The 23,028-nt window shown below is 42.8% G+C and overlaps 1 protein-coding gene across 2 annotated transcripts in view; it reads right to left on the reverse strand.

Annotated features, from left to right (window-relative positions):
- The window catches only part of LOC117584690 (centaurin-gamma-1A), a 53,855-nt gene that overhangs the window by 13,955 nt on the left and 16,872 nt on the right, over window positions 1–23,028 (reverse strand). The window contains exon 1 of one of the 2 annotated variants that reach the window (XM_034273723.1): window positions 5,786–6,576. The exons of the other annotated variant lie outside the window; for it this stretch is intronic. Coding sequence (XP_034129614.1) covers window positions 5,786–5,960 — 175 coding nt within the window. The 5' untranslated portion in view covers window positions 5,961–6,576. Of the gene's footprint in view, window positions 1–5,785; window positions 6,577–23,028 lie in introns of those variants that run through there. 2 annotated transcript variants of the gene reach the window in all.

The raw sequence follows: 23,028 nt of genomic DNA on the forward strand, positions 1-23,028 counted from the left end.
CGGGGAGGACTTGCAAAAACATTAAAATTGGGAAAAACTTCCATAAATTGCGTGAAGATTTCCGTTGATCATTTGTGTCCCATAAATTTAGCTTCAATTAAATCGATTTCGAACGGTGCGGCGCCTCATTAAGGTAAAGACCTCACCGAAGAAGAAGAAGCGCAGATGGCTCTGCCACGGAGTGTTGCACGAACGCAAACCGATCGCTGACCGATCGACTCTGACCAGCTGACTTTTTCCTTTCTTTTCCGCTTTCCCAGTCGGATCGGTCAAGCGCAACAAATTATTAAATTGCTTACTTTTACTTTTGCTCACGTTCTGTGCATCCTGCAACCGTGTCCTCTCTGGTGTGGCAGAGGCAGTGGCAGTTTATGTGGCAGCCTCCTTAGCAGTCGAAGAAGTAGTTGGTCGCGCTGGTCAGTACCTAGAAATCTCATCTCATCTGCCTTTGTCCGGCTAGCAGCCCCAGCTTCTCGTTTACATCTTTTCTCTGTTGTTTTTTTCAGAGCAAAAATGATTATGAAGCCCATTGTTCTCGGAGGCCTCATCCATTACAATCTTATTTATGGCCATGCCATGCATATACAGTCGTCGGTCGTCGTGTGCGTTCGTACGAATGCTGTTGGAAAATTGGCAAATTTGTTGCAGTTTTTCCCAGTGCATTTGCCACCAATCAAAGTTTTCGTCTGGCCCGTAGGTGTTTTGCCACCCATTCGCCCAGTCTCCCAATCTCCCAGTCTCTCTTGCCCCACTGTCTGTCTTTTATGGTTCAATGACTCCGTTGGCCATTAGCACCATGTGTTGTTGGCACACACGGAACGGATTACAGCGCCACTAACTGACAGTAAGTCATACTGCTGCTATCAGTCACACATACGCCAATGGACGGCCCCACCAGTGGCTATTGAGTTACACACCACAACAGGGTTAAAGCCAAGGAAGCTCTTCAAATCTTTAGCTCAGATTATAGGCATAAAATTACAGCTATTCTTAAACAAAATATAACTGAAAAAAGGATATTTTTTCATAGAATATTAACTTCCACTGGTTTATCTCTCTCATACCAATTGGTAATCTTATTCTTTAGTAACTTTAATGTGATGTTAATCTTGAGACAAGCGACCCGCAGCATGCTGTAGGACAGTGTCGATATCAGCCACACACACACACACGCTCCAGCAACAACCCACAAAGAAACCGAAAATGCGAATGAGAAGAGATGAGAGAAAGACACGAAAAATAACCGTGAACCGGTTGTGTTGTAAGACTCATTCGATGTGCGATGTAAGTTTCTCCACCCCTCACCAGAGTGTGACTGAACTTTTGGCAAAAAAGGAAGAAGAGAACGCAGAAAAATTAACTCTTCTAAATGTGGAGAAGCGGCATCCCAGTACTCAATGTAATTATCGGTTATAGGCATGGCATCGATAAAAGAGAACCTTGGAATTGCCATTGTAAAAATAATGTTGGAATTTCATTATTATTATCAGCATTATTATTGTTGTTGTGTCGTAGAAGGGAGCCGGCCACATGCTCCATGCTCCCCTCAACAATTTGGCGGTGTCAACGGTGTCCGCATTTGAATTTCAATGGGCATTAAAACATAGATTGAAGCGAAGCGCAGCGCAGGGCAGGGCAGGGACAACCTAAATAAGAACTTCCGCTTTTGTGTGTGTCGTTGCCATATACAGGAAAAACTATGGAAAATAGTGGGACGTAGCTGCGCTTTTTGGATTTTTACTAGACAAAGAGCCCTGAGCTCAGAGCCCTCCAACCGGGAGGGAACCTGACCCAACCGAACCGAACGGAACCCAGAACAAAGCCATAGTCCAATCACTATCCCACATTATATTCGTTTGGTCAACGGGCTACTCAAAATTCAATTTTCGATCTGTTGCGCCTCTTTTTTAGATACACTTTGCATTCTGAACGGAGTTTGAGCAATAAACCCTGACTCTCTTGGCACTTATTTGGGGAGAAAACTCCACCACACCATGGAGGGAAGACTCACTCGCTTGAGCATTGGTGGTGGATATTTTTATTCGGTTTATAGACGGATATTTTTCTGCTTTCTGTTTTCCCAACAAGTGTCCAACCACTGCGTGAGAGGCGGAAGCGGCGCTCGAGACGTGTCGTTTGTCATCTAATTTGCATATTTTCAAAGCTATTTTCTCATTACACTAAAAATGCATTTACATATTTTCCATTTTCCTTAGACATTTGACAGGTTGAGAGGTGGAGAAACAGCGCAAGAATCGTCTCCGAATGATTTAATTGAAAATACCCAAAGTGTCGAAATAAATTCGTCTGGGAAAACGTTTCTAAAGTTTTGTTTTCGATTGGGTTGGATTTCGTGTTATGGTTGAAAGCACCTGTGGGTACATCCAAGAGTGTATTCCCACATTCATATGTGCTGTGAAATTAGCTGGGGAATTGCAAGGAAGAGTCGTAGAAAGAAATGATGACAGATTACAGCTGAACTTTTTCCTTTCCATATTATATTTTGCATCTGCTTCAAACCATGACTAGCCAGACAAGGGAACCTTTAGCCCTGCTTCATCTTCCAACTATTAATAATATAATATTACCATCTTTGATAAAGACATCATAAAAGAGAAATACGCAGAATAATTATCATGCCAGGAGTATCTATTTTTAAGTACCGAGAGGGCGATCATAAAAATTCATTAATTACATGTTGTCGTCCTAAGTTTTCGCTTTTAAACAGACAATGTGGAAAATGTGGAAAAGAAAAACGTTTTTTTTTTTTTGCCAGATAATTACAAGGGGCGTGCAGCGGTAAAGAAAAGTAAGTAATGAAAAGGTGCATTTTCCTATGGGTCTTTGGCAGCGACGCGTGCGGCAAGGCAGCCACAAAGATCTGATACTACATTTGACACCATTTAAAGAGCGCACCATATAGAGAGAGAGGCCTCTCGTTTGTCTGCGACCGTGAAGTGGAGAGTGATTAATGGATTGCTCAATAGAACCGAACCACCGATCGATGAACTCCTCCTCTCCTCTGATCGCTGCGCGTGCCCCTTGTGAGACTCTGACACCATCCGAGAGTGACAATTCGAATGATTCGATGACTCAAGTACTGGTTGTGCCCAAAATCAGAGACGAAACCAAGAGTCGCTGTGCCACTCCGTCTCACTGCCTTATAAGGTTTGCCAAATGCTGATCTATGTACGTGAATCGTGGGCGTTGGGTTAATTAGTGTGGGCGGATCATTAAAATTCAGACGGCACAATGCTGCGACTTCATCACTCATAAATTCTGGAGTCGCAGTCAGAATATGTGGCCATTAATTAAAGGCACGCGTGAGAGTATTGAGGAAGTCTTTCTTTGCCTCTCTGAGACATCTCTGTGGGCTCCAGAGGTCACATGTCACAGCAAGTGGGAGGGAGACTGCCGAACTCTTACAATCGTTATAATTACACTCCATGCTCTTCCCAAACAGGAGTGAGATCACCTCTTGCGCTCTCCCTAAGTACATCCAAGAGCCAAATTTGCCATGATCTCATGCTCTCATCAGGCAGAGTTATCCATCTCCGCATAGATACAATATGCTGCTCGTATTATTCGTTCTCTTAGTCGAATAAAACCCGTTCAGTTTCACACATTCAAGTGTACCATTGGCAAACAGAATTGCGTTTTAATTTCATTTAAACATTCTAAATTTCTGCTTTTGTATTTGGGTTCGTATTTGCATTTGTTTGTGGCAAAATGTGTTAAACGTTTTATTTTGAACCTTGTTGTTGACTCTTTATTCATCTTCCTCGAGCTTCCGAGACTCGAATGATATAAAAAGTTTAAGTATACAAAAATGGAGGAGACAAGAGAACGAAAACGAAAACAAATAAAGACAAATATACAAAGCAAAAAATGTGTGACAGGGCAAAGAGATTGTAGAGGAATATTGTCAAATATATCTTTTGGTTACTATAGCAAATCCAAAGTCTGCGAAGTGCAGTCAAGGTCTTCAAAAAGTCACAGAGCTGACACCTGAATTGGAGCACTTTTGCTGGGTTATCCACAATATCTGGGTATCTCAGGAGCTCTTATCTGAGAGCTTGCCGCTTCTCCGCTTATCAGCCGAACACATAGAGAACTCAATTAAGTCAAGCCAGTTAATGAACGGAAATAAATGGAATATCTATTATATACGAGTATTTATTTATAAGTAAAACACACACAAAAGCACAAAAAGAGAGCAACAATTTTCTTGTTATCTTATCAATGCCCCATTGAGGGGCCCCACAAACAACAACAAAGTATGCAAAAAGTAATATAATGAACCACTTGTGTATAATGGGAATCGAATCCGAATGGAATGTTACATTCAAGTAGAAATACTCGTAGATAAAATGGGAAAAAGGAAAACGTAAAATCTTATTAAAAAAACTTAAAAGAAATGTAAAAATTTGAATTTGTATTTTCCATATTCCACATGATTCATGGCCCCCAAAGCAGCATATACACACAGTGCGTCCATTTATAATCCCTCACATATCATGCAACCGATCAATCAAGTAATCTCTCTGGCACATCTCTTCGGCCCAGAATCAGTTGACACATTTCCTTAACCCCAACACGAACCGGATCGCGATGTGGCAAACACTTAACAAGACAACACGAGAAACCTATAGAGATCCCAGAGATAAGTTAGAACTTGGCACTTGGCATCCCATCATCCCATCTCTCTCTCTCTCTCTCTCTATCCCGTTTGACGTCATTAGCTGGCATTGGTTGCAGTGTGTCAATGCTGCCCACCTTCATGACGCGCCATGCCATGGCCTGTACGTGTACCCTTGTGATTCCGCCTGCCACTGACCAAGAATCGGGCACCCGACCCGCATTCTGTTTCAGGAATGGGAATCGATAATTGAATGCTAAATGCCAAACACGAGAGGAACGAGCCACAAACTTAGTTTGTTTGCCGTTGTCACGGCGCTGCACTGCCACTGAAAGTCAATGCCGAAATATACGAATGTGAGTCAGTGTTACAATGAGGTCTTTCCCTTGCTTCTATCATCAGAAATTGTACTACTCCTCCCATAACTTTCGCTCTCTACTCTTTTTTCTTTTATCGACCTTTCACTCTTGTTCGCATGGCTATTCGACAGATTTAAATATAAACAAAAAGGGCGAAAGGAAAGGGAAAACATTTTGCAAACTTTTCATGTAATTTTCATTCAAAAGAAATAAAGACATAATGTTGCCATAACTTTGGCATAATAGACCCCAGACAGCGGTTGATGGGGAGACCGCAGTCGGAACTGAGGAAGTCTCAATGGGAAACTGTGTCAGATTGCATTATATTCGCCATAGCTGGGGCTATGGCTCTGGCTCGTTACAACACCACACCAACATTTTGCCTCACACTTTGACACCTGACACGCGATGTGCCATATACGAAAGGTTATTTTTGTTATAATGAATGTGGAATGGCAAACACACAGAAATAAACACAAAAAGTTTAGTTGGACTGTTGCACATTAAATGTTTTAATAAAGCTTAAGGCAAGGTCATTGGTTAATGATTTTCTTATGCAATTTACGAAAGTTCACCAAATTTTGCTTGGCCATTAACTAAGCATTAGAGGATTTAATTAACATTTAATTGAAATTATTTTAATGGGTGTACTGAAGGTGGGAACTATGGGAGAAAACTGCTGGGAGGTGCATCTACAATATAGTAAAGCCTTCCGGTTTCTTAAATCTACCCACTTAATGGCTATCCACTCCTTTGACGGTCGCTTTACATCGACACTGTACCTCACCTGATTTACGTTTCTCGGAGCGGTCGGGCACCACCAGGCTCTTGGCCCTCTTCACCCTCAGTGAGCGTCTCCGGATGGAGCGTAGAAAGGCTTCGGGCATTCGGGAGAACCGCTGCGGCGTCTCCGGTGCCTTGGCTTGGCGCTCGGGCAGGAAAAAGTTCTTGACAGCCAGCATGATCGAAGAGTTTCTGTCGATCTATACTGTGGTTGGTACTCCGTTTGGGGATTTTCTTGTGTTGGTTTTGTCTACGGGGGCGTTTGTGTTTTTGCGCGTGTTGGCAATGAAAAGTGTTTTCGTTATTTTTTAGTGGGCTGTTGGCTTTTCGCTTTGCTTTGTTTTTTTTGTTTTTCTTTTGTCTAGTGTAATCCTTGCTATTTTCGCGTATTTCCACTGGCGTGTTTCTGTATCTATTTATACGATATGTGCACTTATTGGCTTCCTCGGCCACATCTTGGCAACTTGTTTGGTTCGGCGACAGATGATGATGATGAGCGGCGTTGAATTTGCATTTTAGCACACAAATTTGTGGTACGGTACGAGTATGACTAACACTTTCGGTCACGTTGTATTCATTTATTTCATAATAAAAACACTTTCGAAAGGAATGGTGTTTGTATTTTGATGAGTGACGACATCGATTCAACTCGTAATTTATTTGTTTATTATTGCTGGCCCCTGGCACTACACTGTAATCTAGACAAAAATTCACGAAACTATACGCAGCGGCCCTAACACTCGGTAACGGTAAAAACGAGCTCTGCACGTCCGAATCGACCGCTGACTGAAAAACGAATGAGTACGAGTCAAAATGTGAACCAACAGTAATGGGAGAGCGCTAACAGTGGGTTGACAGTGCGCTAGCATCGCTCTGTTAAACGGCAGCAGCTGTTGACACGTGCTGTTAGGCAGCTGTGGCACGAGGCAGGTAGAAACAAGAGAACTGCCTCTTACAGCTTGTTGCTGTTTCTGTTACTCGAAACATAATACTTCTGCTTCCGTCAACAGCAGCGGAAGCCACCTACTGACGCTTGGACATTTATATAGAAAAAGAATGAACAAGAAATTGCACAAAATTCTGATAGAGGAGGAGGGGAATACTTTCCGTGGTGCTGGTGCTCTTCGTTGCAACGCAATTTCTGCCTGATTCAATGTTTTATAAATAAACATTTGCATTAACTTCATTATCAATTATTCCAGCTACACGCATACGCCGTCAGAGATGATAAGCTTTATGGTAGCTGAGCAATGTTAATAGAAGATGCCAAGTAAATCGAAGGGCACTACGACATTACGTATTGTTGATTGAAATATGTTAGCAATTTTTAGCATTTAGCATGTTTTTACTCTGCAGTTCGTAGCTCTAAATCTAGGTGTGAATGAATCTCTGTTGTCTGCATAATGAATCTGCAATAAACTCCTACTGAAGTTGTTTTTACATTAACAGACCCACCCCAACCAACTCCTCTAAATCGGTTTACATCGACACACACACACACCACTGTATCCCTGATAAGATTAACAGCGAGACAGCGATGTAAAGGCCAAAGAGAAGGCAATAACAGAAAAACAAATGTTGATCCGTTATGGGGATGGTATAAGAGAGCGAGGAGTGGGCGAGAGAGACAGAGAGATCCAGCGGCTCATACGGAAATCAAAATGCAATAATAAATATTTTGTGCGCCGCGGCTGTTGCTGTGGCTGTTGATGATGATGTTGATTATGATGCTGCTGGGGGTATACTCGTAGAAGACCTGTGCAACTCCACCGCAGCACTTTCCGCCCCAATCACAATCGCCTGCAGCAACGACAAATGCAGACAGGCACCGTTTTGTGGTTATTGTGGCTATGGTACCCTTGCCGAGGGTATGATTGCTTTTCACAGATGTTTGCAAAGTTAAAATAAACTTTAAAAATCATATATGAATGGCTGAACAATAAACCAGCGAGGGTATCTATAGTTCGTATGCCATAGTTCCGATGCTAGACTCTCCTGCCTAGTTTTAGTTGTGGTTTCGGTTAGTGGGCCGCTTGGGGGCTTCTGTTGTTTGATGCGAATTTACTTCCTATAGAGAGAGAGAGAGAGAGAACACGATGCTGGCGGGGACTCGAACATGTGCTCATAACACGAGAGTATAGGTATTATCGAGCAGAGTAATTTGTCGATTGTTGTTTTATGCAATTTGCCATGAATACAGTAAGAAATTGTCTGTGAATATGAAAGGGGGAATAGGTAGGAGCTGGTACAATGCTGGCGATGTGGCCAATAAAAAGTGGAAGTGAAATGGAATCAAGTTGTAAGCGCAATCAAGTGTAAATATTGGTTGGAAGCTCTTTTGTTTCCGGTTTATTTTTCTGCAATCGCAAAGAGATTTCTGTGAGACATCTTCAACCGATACTGGAACATTATATCTACGTTTCTGCTATGATTTCGCACCTCATCAATGATATGGTTCCGAAGGTCATGTTTTATCACATTTCACATCTTAAAATAACCTACCCTTCTATAGCCATATACATACATGAATGCTAACCTTTTGTGAATAACAAACTGCTGCTTGCATTCAGATTACATCTCCCACAATCGCATCCCATAAGCGACACGTGAACTGTATTACGAGTACTGTATGCTGCATAATTGGACACGCTCGCCGACCGACTCACTTATCGGGGCCACACTCCGCACTTTACGGCTACGAGTGCTCAGCGCAAGAAACGAAAGAAAAAGAGTGGAGACCAACTTAATCCGCATCGAAATCGGAATCCCAAGCGGGGACACACTTTGCGAGTTAATTAGACGACATCAGCGCTCGGCGGCGACATTGAAATACAAAGCAGTCAGGCCAAGATGGGAGAAGGGAGTACAGTCATTGGCAGCACGACATCGCACGCGATTGCAGTGGCAGGTCTGCAGGAGATTGGGTGGTGGGTGGCGGTAAACCACCCCGAGGGCAAAACTATGCGGGAACAGGAGAAGGGAGCCGGGAGCAGTAATATTTAGCAGGGTGCGGCTGCTACCGTACACACTTTTTTATGGAATTTTAATGGAATTTCTAATCAACCTGCGACACAAGACAAGTCGGCACACCCCGTCTGGGGTCGCACCCCCGCGCGTCAAGGATTCCAGGAGCCAGACTTGCCCAGATTTCACACTGACGCATGTTGCACACGAATCAGGCTTCTGTCCACCCCCAGCCCAGCAGAGGGTTGCTTGCACTTGTGGGTGGGTCTTCCCTTCGGCATGTGCGACACTTTCCGTTTCAATTGTCCCAGTTCTGGCTACTGTTTCTTCCGTATGAAATCATCGAGATACAAAACACCAAAAAAGTTACATTAATGACGTTAATAAAATTGCTGTTTGCTGTGCTTTTAAGGGTTAAAAGTTTTCAATCTAATGCTGCTACACCCCCTTGCGGCAGACAGTGAGTGCCTCGAGGCCGCGGACTAATTGTGACTCGAGGGTGCATTGGGGTGTTCCCAGTTCCCTGTTCTCCCATCTCGAAGGGCAATTCGTTAGCAATTTTAATTGCTAGCAAATGTCCCAGGCAGGGGTGCACATTGTTGTGGGGGGAGGCTACTAATTAAATTACAAATTAACTATCTAACAGGATTCGGTTACATTTTCATAGTTTTTATTTTATCCGAAACTCAAAAGAAAGAGAATTTTAGTTGACATATTGAAAATAACTTTTCCAAGTCCCGAATTTAATGCACCCTTTTGTGACCACTTCCATGATCTGCCCCTTAATACGGACCGAGTATGTGCAAACAAATTAGTGCCTTCCCTTGCCTTGGCCATGGCTAACCGCGAATTCTGCACCCCTGCACTGAAATTTGATACTAGAACTCCACCCTCCACCCACTCGGAGAGCTTGTTGTGCAAATAGTGCAGGGCTTATCCGGGTTCATCATGGATGACTTTAACACAATGTACAGCATACAGACAGAGGGTTGCGTTGGCCTCAAAAACGATTTGTCACAACCCATGTACGACGGGAACTTATGACAACCCATTCATTTGATTTAGTTGAGTACATTTACTGCCTATTTGATTATATTTGATATTCTGATGTGTTTGGTTGTGTTTCAATTTGCAAGGAGAGGAGGGAAACCACTGCTGCTCGTATGCCTCATTTGATGTGGAAATAAATTTATGGAAGAGCTTTTTTTTGCTCACAGCTGCCATGATTCATGTGTTAGTCCAAAATTTGAAATTCTCTGGGCACATGATTGTAAATCTATTAATAAAATATGTTTTTTGAATTATCTGCAATGAATTGACACTCAGTTTACGGCTGAATTGCTTCATATGGATTTACAAAAAGGGATTACAAAAGTATTGAAGTTCCAATCCCCCTTTGAAATAATGAAAATTTCTCATCCTTTGGTCAATCCATTCAATACCCATCAACATCCTCATCCGCAGCTAATTTCGTATTCATAATTTTCATAATTTGCATGGAAAGTCATTTTTGAGATTTCACCCTTCCCTTTTCCCGTTCCCTACACCCTACACATTCTCCATGGATGCAATTACAAGCGAATTAGTTCTCACGCCTAAATGCGCTTACAGATTGGCAGAAGGGTGGGGGCTGGGGCATACTTCCACCTCACTCTCTCTCCTAAACCCTTGCCATGCCAAAATTAATAATTCATAATTTTAGCCGAAATTCGCCATTACTTCAGACACTATCTACCTTTTGGCAATTTCAAATCTGGAACCGCGTAATGAAGCGTGAACCGCTTCAAGGAACATTTTGCGAATATCTGGGAGGTCCATGAAATTGCTCAAGGAAATTGCCATAATTTTCCACTGAGATGTGACATAATTATTAGGGTAAGAAGAGAAAACCCAAGGAAGGGTTCTTGTGTTAAAAAATAAAAAAAAATTAAAAGAAATACAGTTTCCCCTCTCGCGCTGACGTTGACATCGGCTGTCTGTGGATATAATCAACAGTGGCTCCCCATTGCACTTTAACGCAAATTGAGTTGATTAATTTAAATGTGGAGGACTAGGGAGTGTATAGAGGGATCTGGCGGGAGTTCACTTTGCTGGCCAAAGGGCAAAATTGCAGACGGCAGAAAATCAATAATTTTAATGGCCCTTGCCGTGGATGGGGAGATGCTCGTGCTCCCCATCAAATGCAGGCAGCACATGAATACGAGATACATATTTATAAATTCATGTATCTGTGTGTCTGCGCTTGTTAATGCAAATATGTTAAGTACTTGGGGCCCAGCGGGGAGGATGAGTTTGAGTCCCAAGCAAATTGGAGCGCGCTCCCTCTTGTCGACTCCTGGAGCCCTTTATAACAGCAAAATAAGTGAAAAACTTAGTTGAGGGAGTCGCCTAAGGCAAGAGGCAGTCAAATTGAATTTCGTGTTTCGATTCCCCAAACGAAGGAAGAGATTTTCAACCGAAATACGAAGATGGTAGTACCATAAGCAGTTATTATAATGCAAAATATATGTGAACCCGCGGTGTTCTTTTGTCGAGAGCAATCCCTAAACTCCAGAGCAATCCCTAAAGTTTTGCTTTTCCACATTTTCTACTTCTTTCGCTTGCCTTAGCCCCACGGCGGCTGATTTCCGCCGAGGCGAGCGATGGGCTGCCGAGTCGGCCCTGAAATATCAAGAAATATAATTATAAATATGCAAGTGAGTATTTTATTTCTGCGATTCTCGAAACAATTAAATTATTTTCGCTTTCATATGCAAAATGCTCAATTATTTACATACGTAAACTCAACAAGAACACATCTGACGCAAGTTCCCAGCAAACTGAACTGAAAATTGAACTGAAAACAGAACAGAACAGAACAGAGAATGGAAGGGGAACTGGGGGTACTTCATCTACTCGTAAATTGTTGCTATCCAGGGTCAGTGGGGAACGCGTCTTTGGCCCTTGTATTTATTTCGAATTTTACTTATTTTCTGTTTATATTTATTTATGTAAAGAAATCACCAGCAAAACATGATCGTTCCCCCGAACGACTATTTGTTGACGGATGAGCATGCGAGTTGGAGTGTGGAAAATATTCGAGTAAATTGTGTAAGAAACGATATGTGAGATGCATCCATCACATGGGGATACGCGAGAGTCTAAAATTAGATACATTTTGTGATAATTGAATATGGCCAATGGTGCTCGTAATTGAGTTCAACGCATTGGGTTACATGAATAATGAATATTCATGGGCTCCATGGGGTTCAAGACGTTTAAGAATCCAATAAGTTAAAGTTGTGGGAATTTAATTAAAGAACCAAAGTAGAACTTTCTCTGGGTACTCTCCATTCGCACATGGTTGTGTTTGATCTTCTACCTACCGAAGTGTAACATCCACGAATATATTCCATTTATGCCGATCAGCCTACATGTCACCTACTTTATTATCCCCTATCCATATCAAAGAACTTTTCGACCTTAAACTTGTACGAATCCCCTGGCAAAAGAAAATTAATTATATTTTCACATTACGTTACGTTTTTTTGGGTGTTTCTCTATCAGAACAAGGCACGCTCGAGTGATTTTTCTTCAGCGTAAAGGTCAGAGTTCACTTGGAAAAACGCTCTAAGTAGAGGTAGACAAAATTTCGCATGAAACAAGATCAAATAAAAATGTTTGCAATATTTTTGAACATAAATTCAATTTCGTTCTTCTCTGTTTTTTTGGCCCAATAATTCTGAGGGGTGGAACTGCAAATCCTTTTATGCTCGGTAGGTATGCCCTTCTTAGGGATGAAGATCCTTAAATGGCGTGCAAAATTTAATATTAAAAAAATGATTTTGACATTTTGATGCGAATTCCCAACTATCTGTAAGATTTTTTATATGGTGTTGTGAGATCAGATGACGGTTTTATGATCGCATTACCAGAAAAGGTAACCATGGTCCAGAGTTGTTCACTTTTTGCATTTGATGCGGTTGTCCCTCCGGGAATTTATTTATGTAAGTGAAAATGTTTGCGGGTTGCCGGAATCTGCTTGGGATATTGACTGACATCATACAATAAGCTCATGCTTTGAGTCAGCCATGGGCAATGATATCAGAGTCGCATGAAATTCAATTTGTTCGATGACTCTAATCGTGACTGTAGTCTTTTCCGATCTCTGACTATGTGACTGAGGCAATCGATGATGCTTACCTGCAAAAAGAAAGAGAAGATGAATTGGGTTAGTTCATGGGAATATATCAATCTTTGAAGTAATAAATTGCTGTACATTATTCAAAAAATTAGGAATAAATATCTTCCATTCTAGAAAGAGAATTTCCCCTGCCAGCAGTCAGCAGCCAGCGCCCCGCCGTAACCTAAATCAACAACGGAAATGGCCAACAAATTGCCCTAAAAAGAAAGCAAATTTCCAAAAGAAAACCCCATTTTTCATGCAAAATTCAGAAACTAGAAATGTATGTGCGAAAAACGGATCGAAGACGGGTTTTTGGCAAATCAATCAAATGGCAAAACGGGGCGACGCTTGGCATCGGGCGGGGATCGTTTGTGTTGTGCATTTTTCAATGTCAAGATCTTGTGGGATATCGAAGAAAGGACATTTCTCTTGCGGCTAGCATGCGATCCCTAGCTGTAAAAAAATGCAATTGATGTCCACCCAAAAAAGAATGCTTGTAATAGGGAAAAACAACCACAAAAACGGACACACATGACACGTGTCGCTGGATGTTTTTTTTTCCTGGCTAGTCATTCTAATGCCTAATTGTGGGTTCCACTGACAAATCGCTCGAAATTAGTTAATTATTGTACGAGTATATCCTCGTTTGTATGTTATTCCCTCGCGGCATAATTAAAATAATTGAAATTGAAATGGAAATGGGAAGGGAGAGGGAGTGGAAAGAAGACCAACAAAAAAAAAGGCAATTAAACAATACAATTTACACGGCATTAAAAATGCAGCAGCAGCAGCAACAGCAACGCCAAACATCATTTAAAGCTGTCCGGATGAAGGACAAAGGACAACTGGATGAGCGGGTTGAGTCTGGATTCGGACTTCCATTCGGATTCGGGATTGTTGTGAGCAAAACCCAACCCCAACCGCGCTCGACTTTTTGCGCGCTTCGAGTTGATGGACATGCGTCGCTTTTGTCGCCACAGCACAATGCATGTCCTGCCAGGGGATACTATCCTCTCCCTCCCGCCTGGTATCTTCATTAGCGGCCTGAACACTGCAGCTCTGACTCGCTCAAGTGTGCTCATTAGCGGGGGGGAAAGGGGTAAAGGGACTGGAAAAGGGAGTACTGCGGATAAAGGGTTGAAGCCATGCACAGCTTATCCTTATCAAATGCATTGCACGTTTTGCCTCAAAATCTTTTTTTTTCATAAAGAACAGACACGACACGTTCCGGGCACATCATCATCGGACATCCCACCCCATCCATCCACACACACCGAGATCTGAGATAGTGCCAAGCTCATATCTTGATGTTATGAAATTTCATGTCCACCGCAGTTATGGAAAATCATCCAGCACATCCAGTAACTGCCCCGAAGCAACGGGCGGGCAGCATCCGTCAGATGCCAGCCATCAGAGCGGACCCAACCCACATCCACCATGGATTTCCCTTTAATGTTTGCATAAACGTCACCTACTTCAAAGTGTTTGCTCCTGGTTTTTCCAGGGGTGTAGCTGGGGCAGCTGCCTACCCATTGAAAGCATCTAGTCAGTGGTCGGTCTCCTTTCCTTTAGAGCTGGTGCCACAGAAGCCAGTGAAAGTGATGAAAAAAAAACTCATATGTAAATGTAGATGGGTCCGTGGATAGTCCGCTTTGGGCTTGTTATGATTACAACAGCTGCTGTTGTTATCCGTTAACTGGACCTGGACTGAGGGCGAAACGAGGGCTGCCTTTTGTTCTACTCAATTGGAAAATAAAACACGATTTATGCAAACTAATTGTTAACCAGCGTCAAAAGTATGCCATGAAACGATGATCTTTGGACAGCGGACAGACTGGCTGCGGTCCTCGTCACGTACAGTTTTGCGAGTAACTCATACGAGTAGATATCATCGGAAGTCATTTGTGGCGGCACAGAGGAAGTTAGAAGTTGGGAAAACGCTTGGCCTAACGACACTCTGGTGACCTTTTTGTTCTTTTAGAACTGGACCTCTACCATTGAGAAGGGGTTGGAGATGGCTTGACAGCTGTATCATCAATATAAATATTTTATAAATGTTTTCTTGCATTTTTAGCATTATTTCTTAGTCAATAAACCTAGTTGTCTAGGCCCTAAACCTAGTCCCTAGCCCTTTATCAAACATTATCCTTTTGGCTGGACACAAATTAAATACTGAACACATTTTTAGATAGTGAATAAGAAGGAGCAGTATTAGGGAACTTAAGGGAATTTGTTGACCATTTTTTAGACCTAATCAACACAGGGATAAAACTAAGTTTTTATGATTTTAAACAACGTCTGGACCCAGCAGACAAACAGCGCTGGGCGGCTGTCAACCCAGGCCTTTACCTTTCAAGCTACATTTACAAGTCAAATGAGTTACCCCAACCAATCTCCCACTTGGACTATGCCGAATCGTGAGACATCTTAATTGCCACAATTTGTGAACAAACTTTGTCCTTTTGCCGCATTTATCCATGACATATTTGGCTCTCAATTTACCAGAAAGAAAAATTCCTTCCTTTCCGTTTTTCGTTATGATTTGAGGCGATTTCCGTTTACAATCTGTATAATTGGCACATGCTAAGCAATTTGCTGCAGTTGCCCGACAGGACATTGCAGGACAACGACCGTACCAGAGACAGAGCCTTCACATATAACTAGAACATTGACCAGGTCCACATGTCCAGCAGGGCCACTGCTACTGTCAGTACCTTTGCTTCTGCTTCTGTGGCTTCAGAGTTTGCGTGTCGAATGGAGTGGTGTGGAATGCAGCAACTGGCAGGACAGAGGCATTATTATTATACACCGCCCTGTGCTACCCGCGGCGCAATTGTCCTGCGCACGAGACACGCGTCATATTTTAATTATGACAGCCGACAGACCTACAGTCCTCCTGTCGGGGCGTATCGTCGTATCCGCTGGTCAGTAAGTCAGTCAGTCAGTCCGGGATCTGGACACGCAACACGAACGGCACAGGGCAAAGGGGTTGTTGGAACCGGAAATGCCTCGATGCCACCTTTGTTGACAGATTAGTGGCGAATGCCACTGGTCCATGGGCCATAAAGTTGACATTTTTATTTGACACTTTGATTGTCTAAGCTTGTCATAGAGAATACTTCATGGAGACCACTAGGTGTGTGGGTTTATTATTTCAAGGATGCTGGCAAATGTGTAACAAACGCAAAGCCCACATAACCATAGACCAGGCACGAACCCAAGCACCGCATTGATACCATTACAATTCGGCTTTCCTTTTTTTGTTCTGCTCACTTTTTTTTTGCATATGCTTTGTCCTGGCTAAACAAACTAGAACTAATGAGTGCACTGAGGAGCGTACGAGTGGCAGAAACAGTTTTGGCGAGCCATTTCCAATTATGGCCTCGTATGCGGGGCCCTGTCAAGGTGCAAAAAATAGCGCGGCACTTGACAAATGCACAGTGGAGGGCTGTACCACGGTGGCACGTTGCACATGCCATGGCAAACAGCGGGCAGTCTCTTCCCTAGCTCAACCCACACCCCTCGTTGGGCCGTGGCGTGCTCGCATTAATTTCATTACGCTGCATTTTCCCCATTACAACGGTTGCATTTTATTTTAATGAACTGCGCAAGTCGCGGCCTGCACGGTCGCGTGTCCTGTGCGCAGGATTTGACCGAAGCGCAGGCGCAGACAGTTTAAGTGCCGCGCATACGCTCAGGGTTGAACTGTCCGACCAACTGTCCGTCTGACTGTCCGTTCATCAGCCAGTTACAGAGTCAGTTGACCAGCTCTAACAATCACTCAGATCGTGTGTGTCCTAAGCTTTCCGAGTGCAAGCAGAGGGTTGACGTTGCGCAGGCAGGGAGTATTTGATTGATTACTCAACTGACCGTTGAGTGTACTTAATGGTCATCAAGCGCCTAATGTCATTCGTCAATTGTATACCGCTCTCATTTGCATGCATTTTTGGATTACTCTGACAGTCGTGAAGCGAACTAATTGGATCAAATTGAAGTAAATCCTCGTTGCGGATCCGAGTTGTTGGATCGTAGATGCATTCCATGAAAGTGTCTGCTTCAAGAATGATTAGATCTACTTGGGGCTACTTCTATCGATTTGTTTAATTAATAATTTAAGTCTAAGCTAAGACTGTACTTTTTCGCTTGTTTTTGGCTGTAAGCAAACATTCTTCAAGCTACAAAAAATAACATAAAATCCCTAAGAGAGATTTTGCTATAGTTTATGTCCCTAACTCTGTTCTTGGTTCGTCACAGATCTCTAGAGGTGCAATGTTAAGATCAATCAGTCACAGATCATCAAATTAAATCGATCTAAGCCAATTATACAGACAGCTGATGGGCGTCCCAGTCTGGCTCGTAAATCAGTGCGCAGAAGGTGTGAGAGGGAGACTGGGACTGCGATTGTCAGAAGTATGGGACAAAAGCCCAGACTCCATTAAGCTAATTTGTTCTGACGATGTGTCGGGATTTGGGATTCGAAATTCTTTGGATGAGCAGTGCGTTCCTCTTTCTGTTGTGTATGTGTCCGTGGCTATTGTCAGTTTCCCACTGAATGGGCGACAACTTTGCGAAAACAAACCGCCGACCCACTTTGGTGTACAATGCCTGCAGGATACTCGTAAATAGGAGAACTCTGGACGGGGGGGAGCATTCTCAATGTAGAGCAAAACTCATTTAGTCTGCCTGCTGCTGCTGATGTTGATGTTGACTGACGTTGCTGCTGTATTATCCTTTTTATGTAAGCAGTAAACGGGAGCAGAGCCCACTTCTGTTCCGACAGCACAAAGGAGGAGGCGGGAGGCAATTTCTCATTTGGCACAGGACGACATTCCATCAAATTTAGGTCGAACAGCAGCATATCCAGGAAGCGAATCCTCCACACATTGTTGCTGATAGATTGCGTCTGCCGCAGGACATGGAAGAAGAGTTGCCCATGCCAGCAGGGACAGATTGTCTGTGTGGGCAGGTGTCTCGGCACAAACCAAATGCTGACAGGCGACTAATTACTTGAAAAAGCCAAGCTAAAGGGATTTCTGCTGGATCAACAGGATCAAGCCCCGAAAATGGCAAACGCGCTAAGGCACAGACCCACACACGGACATACGGACAAGTCAATGAATGACAGCCCCGCATGTTGTTCTCCTTTTTTTTTTTTTGGACTCTAAAACCATCCATCCATTGAGCCAGCCAGCCAGCCAGCCTACCTGCCAGCCCATAAATCCCCGACTGACATTCTGTCAACGTCAATGGGAACATGTCTTCTGCCGTAGGCCAAAACAGAGCACGCCCTGACGACCGAAATGCGCCAAAAAAAAACAAAAACAAACACACAAAAATTGATTGCAAAAACATTGAATCAATTGATGCTGGGGATGGAAGTTTATTCTATTTACGAGAACGAAAAATTCACGGAACTTCCTCGACTAACCGATGAAAAAATCCTTATTATTGGATATCAATCCAATCTATCGATTGAGGAGGAGGAGCACAGACTTCCGCTTAGAAGAGACAAAATGCGTTATCAAAATTGTCACTTGCATAAAAGAGATTCAAGAGTAACTAACATGAAATAGGGATACATATATGAAAGGTAAGAAACCAATTTGGGTTATTCTGCCATTTAAATAATCAATTCTAATCTAAAAGAACGCTGAGAGAATGCTAAGAACTCGTGATGCACTGCTGTAAAATCTGCTATGAAATCTCCTTCGTTTGACTGACCATTTGGGTCGGCCCATAATTTGATTTATGTACATATCTTTATGTACATTTAAGATTATAACAAATGCAAGCATTAATTTGCGGCAATTAAATGCATTTCAACTTCGATTAAGAGTGTACAAAAAAAAAAGGACAAGCCACAAAATGCCAACAATTGCCACCTTTTTAGGAGAAACCCCAACAGACGTCTGAGCTGGAATTTCCCGACCAAACATTGCGAAAAGCCTGTCATAGAAACAAATGGAATGGCGAAATGAAATGAAATGAAATGAAATGAAATGAGTTTCTTACAAATGGGAAAAGCCTTCAACATTCGCTGCACAAAGTGCAGTCCATGGCAACAGGAACAAACAGGAGAAGGAGAAGGAGAAGGATAGACAGATTCAGGCGGCTACTTCCACTTCCTTGACACAAAAACGGACACGGAAAAACCTAAATAGTTAATCCTTTTCTTTGGGCCGCAAGAAAATTGCGAAAACCGCCCGAAGGCGCAGGCTGAGGCCAAGGATGCTGGCTGAGATGGGATTCGCTTCGGAATGGAACGGGCTGTCGGTGGATGGAAAAGGAAGCCTGTGAATTTGTCAAAGAGTTGTGCAAACATTGCGAGGAAGTAGGGAAAAACAAGAGCAACAACAAATCGAATGCAATCAAAATTAAAGCGCTTAGAGCTGTGACAACAGCGCGGGGCAAACAATTGTCGAGCAATCCTTTCGGGATTTCGCACAAAGAATCTGCTGCTGAGCCGAGCCGAGCACAGACCCTGCCCTGCCCTGTCGGAGATGTCCTGCCGGCAATTTAAGCGAATTAAAACGGAGTTCGTATTGATTTAGGTTTCTGGCTCAGCCCGAATAGAGAAAACGAACGAAGGAGCTCCTGCTGTGCTCTAAGAACGGGGGGAACGGGAATACGCAAACAAAAACAAGAATACAGCACTCGAAGCGTTTAACTTTGGCTTAAGTGTTTTGCCAGGACGTGGCCTGGCGCAACCCCTTTTACCTGACAGCAGCAGCAGCAGCAGCAACAGCTCCTTGCCACAACTCGAACTCGAACGTGCAACGTTGCATATCCTGCCGTTGGCGGGCTGCGGTGAGCAGCCACCGAAAAAATCCCTCCAAGTGTCATCGACACTTGTGCGGCTGCCTTAAGGGTTGCCCCCCTTCCCCCCTCCACCGTTCAGGAACAGGAAGAGCAACTGGAACATAACGTGGAGAGGTGACAGTGCCCGGATAAAGAGCACGAAATAGGCCCGAATGTGTCGCCTAAGTGCTAATAATAGTGCCCTCGCACAGTTGGCGGTCGTCCCTGGTTCAGGACTGCCTACTGCCAACCGTTTGCCAGGATCTGCATAGCAACACACCCAAGCAGGAACTCCACCCAGTTTGAATGTTTGAGCAAACTTTGTTGATCTGAAACTCATAGTAAAAACTGAGCTCTAGAGGCGGAATATTTACACGGGAAGGAGGTGTGGAATCTAGTAATTTGTGGTAATAGAAAGACGTAAAGTGTGGGGCAGGAATATTATCTTATAATTATGGGGGACTTTCAAAAAGAGCCCAAATAATATTCGCGATAAGTAATTGCTTAAAGAATTTACGCTCAAGGTGCAATTTACTAGCCATTTGACTAGCCGCAGACTAGTCCGGACGCAATCTAAAATCTTATCCCATTTCTTCAATGCACATTCTGGGTGCTGATGGGTTAGCAGGCATTCCTATATACAATAGATAGAGCCGTGCCATTTAATTATCATTTTATGGCTTATGTGAAGGAGAGCAGTTTTATGTAGCCAGTAAAAGGAAAGACACAAGTAACATTTACTTAAAACAAAAGTTCTTTTATGAAAAATGTCAATGCAAAACATACTTTGAATGTCTTCCGATACAGTCCAGCTAGACTTGAGTAGTTTACCTAATAAATTGTTGCATTTATTGCACCTAATATAACATTATATAAACTGTCGGAGAAATGCAGTCCTTAACGTCTAACCCATTCCTTTTAATGCAAACATTTTTCAAATCAAATGGCAAATAAATGTATTCTTAATATTTCTTTCTCCATTATTTAAATTTCCAATATTAGAACTCTCTCTCTTGGGATGATTAATGGTGCAGGAAACCGCACGTAAAATGTGAAGCGTAAGTTCAATGAATGCCATTTCAATCCATTGACCAGAATTTGCCCATTAATGAACATCAAAAAAGTCGGGCGAGCAGTGTCAACTTTTTGCCTGTCGCCTGTCCACTCCATTCATGGGCTCGCAAAAAAAAGATCCCCATCATTAGCCGAGTAACTCTGCACACACCAAGGCTGGAGGATGGGAGATGATTAATGGTCTGGTCTGTGGCAAAGGACATGCGCCTGCGTGTAGCACTCAAGTGCAGGATCAGCAGGCCGCTGATCCGTTGCAAATAATAGTTGGTAGCCAGGTCTCGAAAACCGCAAATTGATTGAAGTTTGATGACATCAAGGAACATGAGTTTTCATTTGGGTATCTGCTCTGCTTTTTGTTTCCTTTCCTTTTTGTGTCCTTTGTGTTCTTTATCGTTGTGATCTCATGTAAGAAATTACTTTCACATAATTTGAGTTGTCGAGCCGATCGATTTTGTTAAGTTTTCTATGATTTATTTCCCTCCGCAGAGATACTGCAGATAAAAAACAGATCGATTACCCTGATGTCCGTCCAGAGTGAATCGTAATAGGAAGATCGTAATGGCAACTTCAGTGATGCCACAAAAAGTTAAACGTTTCGTATCTGATGTTGAGTGTCACCACAAACGTAAGCCGCATAAAGATTGAGTTCAGAGAGATTAAAGACAAACAATATTGGGCTGAGGAATCTAAAGAGTCTTTTGATTAATTGTATCTTTAGTTCGGATAAAAATGTGAGAAGAATAGCTTTCGTGGCATGCTTAAAACCTCTATCTTAGATCCAGTCCCACCTCAAACATACTTCCTGCCCTTTCCATCTTCTCAGCCTCAGGATCTGTCAGCAAACATTAGATCTGAGAGAGAGAGAGGAATCCGCTTGACTCCTAATCCTGACAACACGAAAGCTAAACGCAGAGCAGAGAGGAACTTTAATTACTTGTAATTATTCAAGCGTAATGTGTCGGGAAGGGACGTCCCAAGACAGACGAGATTACAGGACTAAAGGCAGGCACACACAGCAGACAGACAGGCAGACAGGCAGACAGCTATCCCTCTCCCTGGTGTGTCTGTCGTGTCAAAAATCCAGGATTAAACATATGTAGATCGCAGGAGGAGGAGACAGGACCTATCAGAGGGCTGATTTTTTTTTCCATTCCTTGGCTGTGATTTTTTTTTCTTCCTGATCTTGGCTTGCAGCTTGAGTAACCACACGGCAAATGGCAGCGGCAACAGCCGAAAAAATTACAATTTTAAGGACAATACACGGCACATCCTTATGAGATTAAAAATGCAAATCAGCCAGCAGAAGGCAGCCGCAAGGAAAATATGATGAGCTCTTCTCCAAGAGAGCCAAGAATGACGCTGCAGTTGCCACGAAGGAAAACTGTAATTGTTGTCTGTCAAAAAAAAAGAGGACTGCGGTCTGACATGACAGCTTCATGTCTCCGGTGTGTGTGTTTGTGTGTGTGGCAGCTGCGACTGCGCCATGTCTTGGCGGTTGCACATAGAAATTGTTCTGTTTTTGCATTGATTTTCATTAGCATTTTCTCTTTTTTCTTGTTTTTTTTTTCCATTTGGTTTTGTTGATCCTGCTGCAGAGATTTTTGTACAGCCGCTTGCATGATTTGACATAATTTTGATGAATGATCTCTGGGTGGGGCGAGGCGGTTCTCAGGGCGGAGTTTAAGTCTGTTGCCAGAGCTGCTGACAGGCGGCAATAACTTTATTTCGTTATGGTTTTGAAATGTGGTAATGGTGTGAAGATCAAAGATAATTGTTAATGGTATTCACTCTTCACTTCGGGAATAATTTGAATCATTTTAGTCATTTATTTCAACAGAGATATCCACGAGAAGGCAAGAAGTCAGCTTTTGAGGTTGTTTCTTAATTTCAGCTGACAGTTAAATCTTAGCCACAAATGGTTTGTCTGGTGTTCAAGTTATTTTCATGATCTTCAGCTATCAAATCTAGAACTTATATTCAGAGTTTTAACAATTTTTCGATCTGCAAATCAGCAGTTAGGAAGTTTCCTTTGGGTACATCAACTCCAAGCAAAATCTCACTAATTAAACATAAAACAAAAACAAAACATTACAAACAATTCGAGCATGGATTGCATTCTGTAGCAATTCGAGGAGTGTCCCGACCCAGCGACCCTGCCAACACACAATGGCGCCAAAGGGTTAAAGGTGTAAACAACTGACAAAAGTGTCACATCAAAGGGCATTCCTTAGATTCGGATACTCTAA

Source organism: Drosophila guanche, unplaced genomic scaffold, assembly GCF_900245975.1.
Source record: "Drosophila guanche unplaced genomic scaffold, DGUA_6, whole genome shotgun sequence".
NCBI classification, from domain to species: domain Eukaryota; kingdom Metazoa; phylum Arthropoda; class Insecta; order Diptera; family Drosophilidae; genus Drosophila; species Drosophila guanche.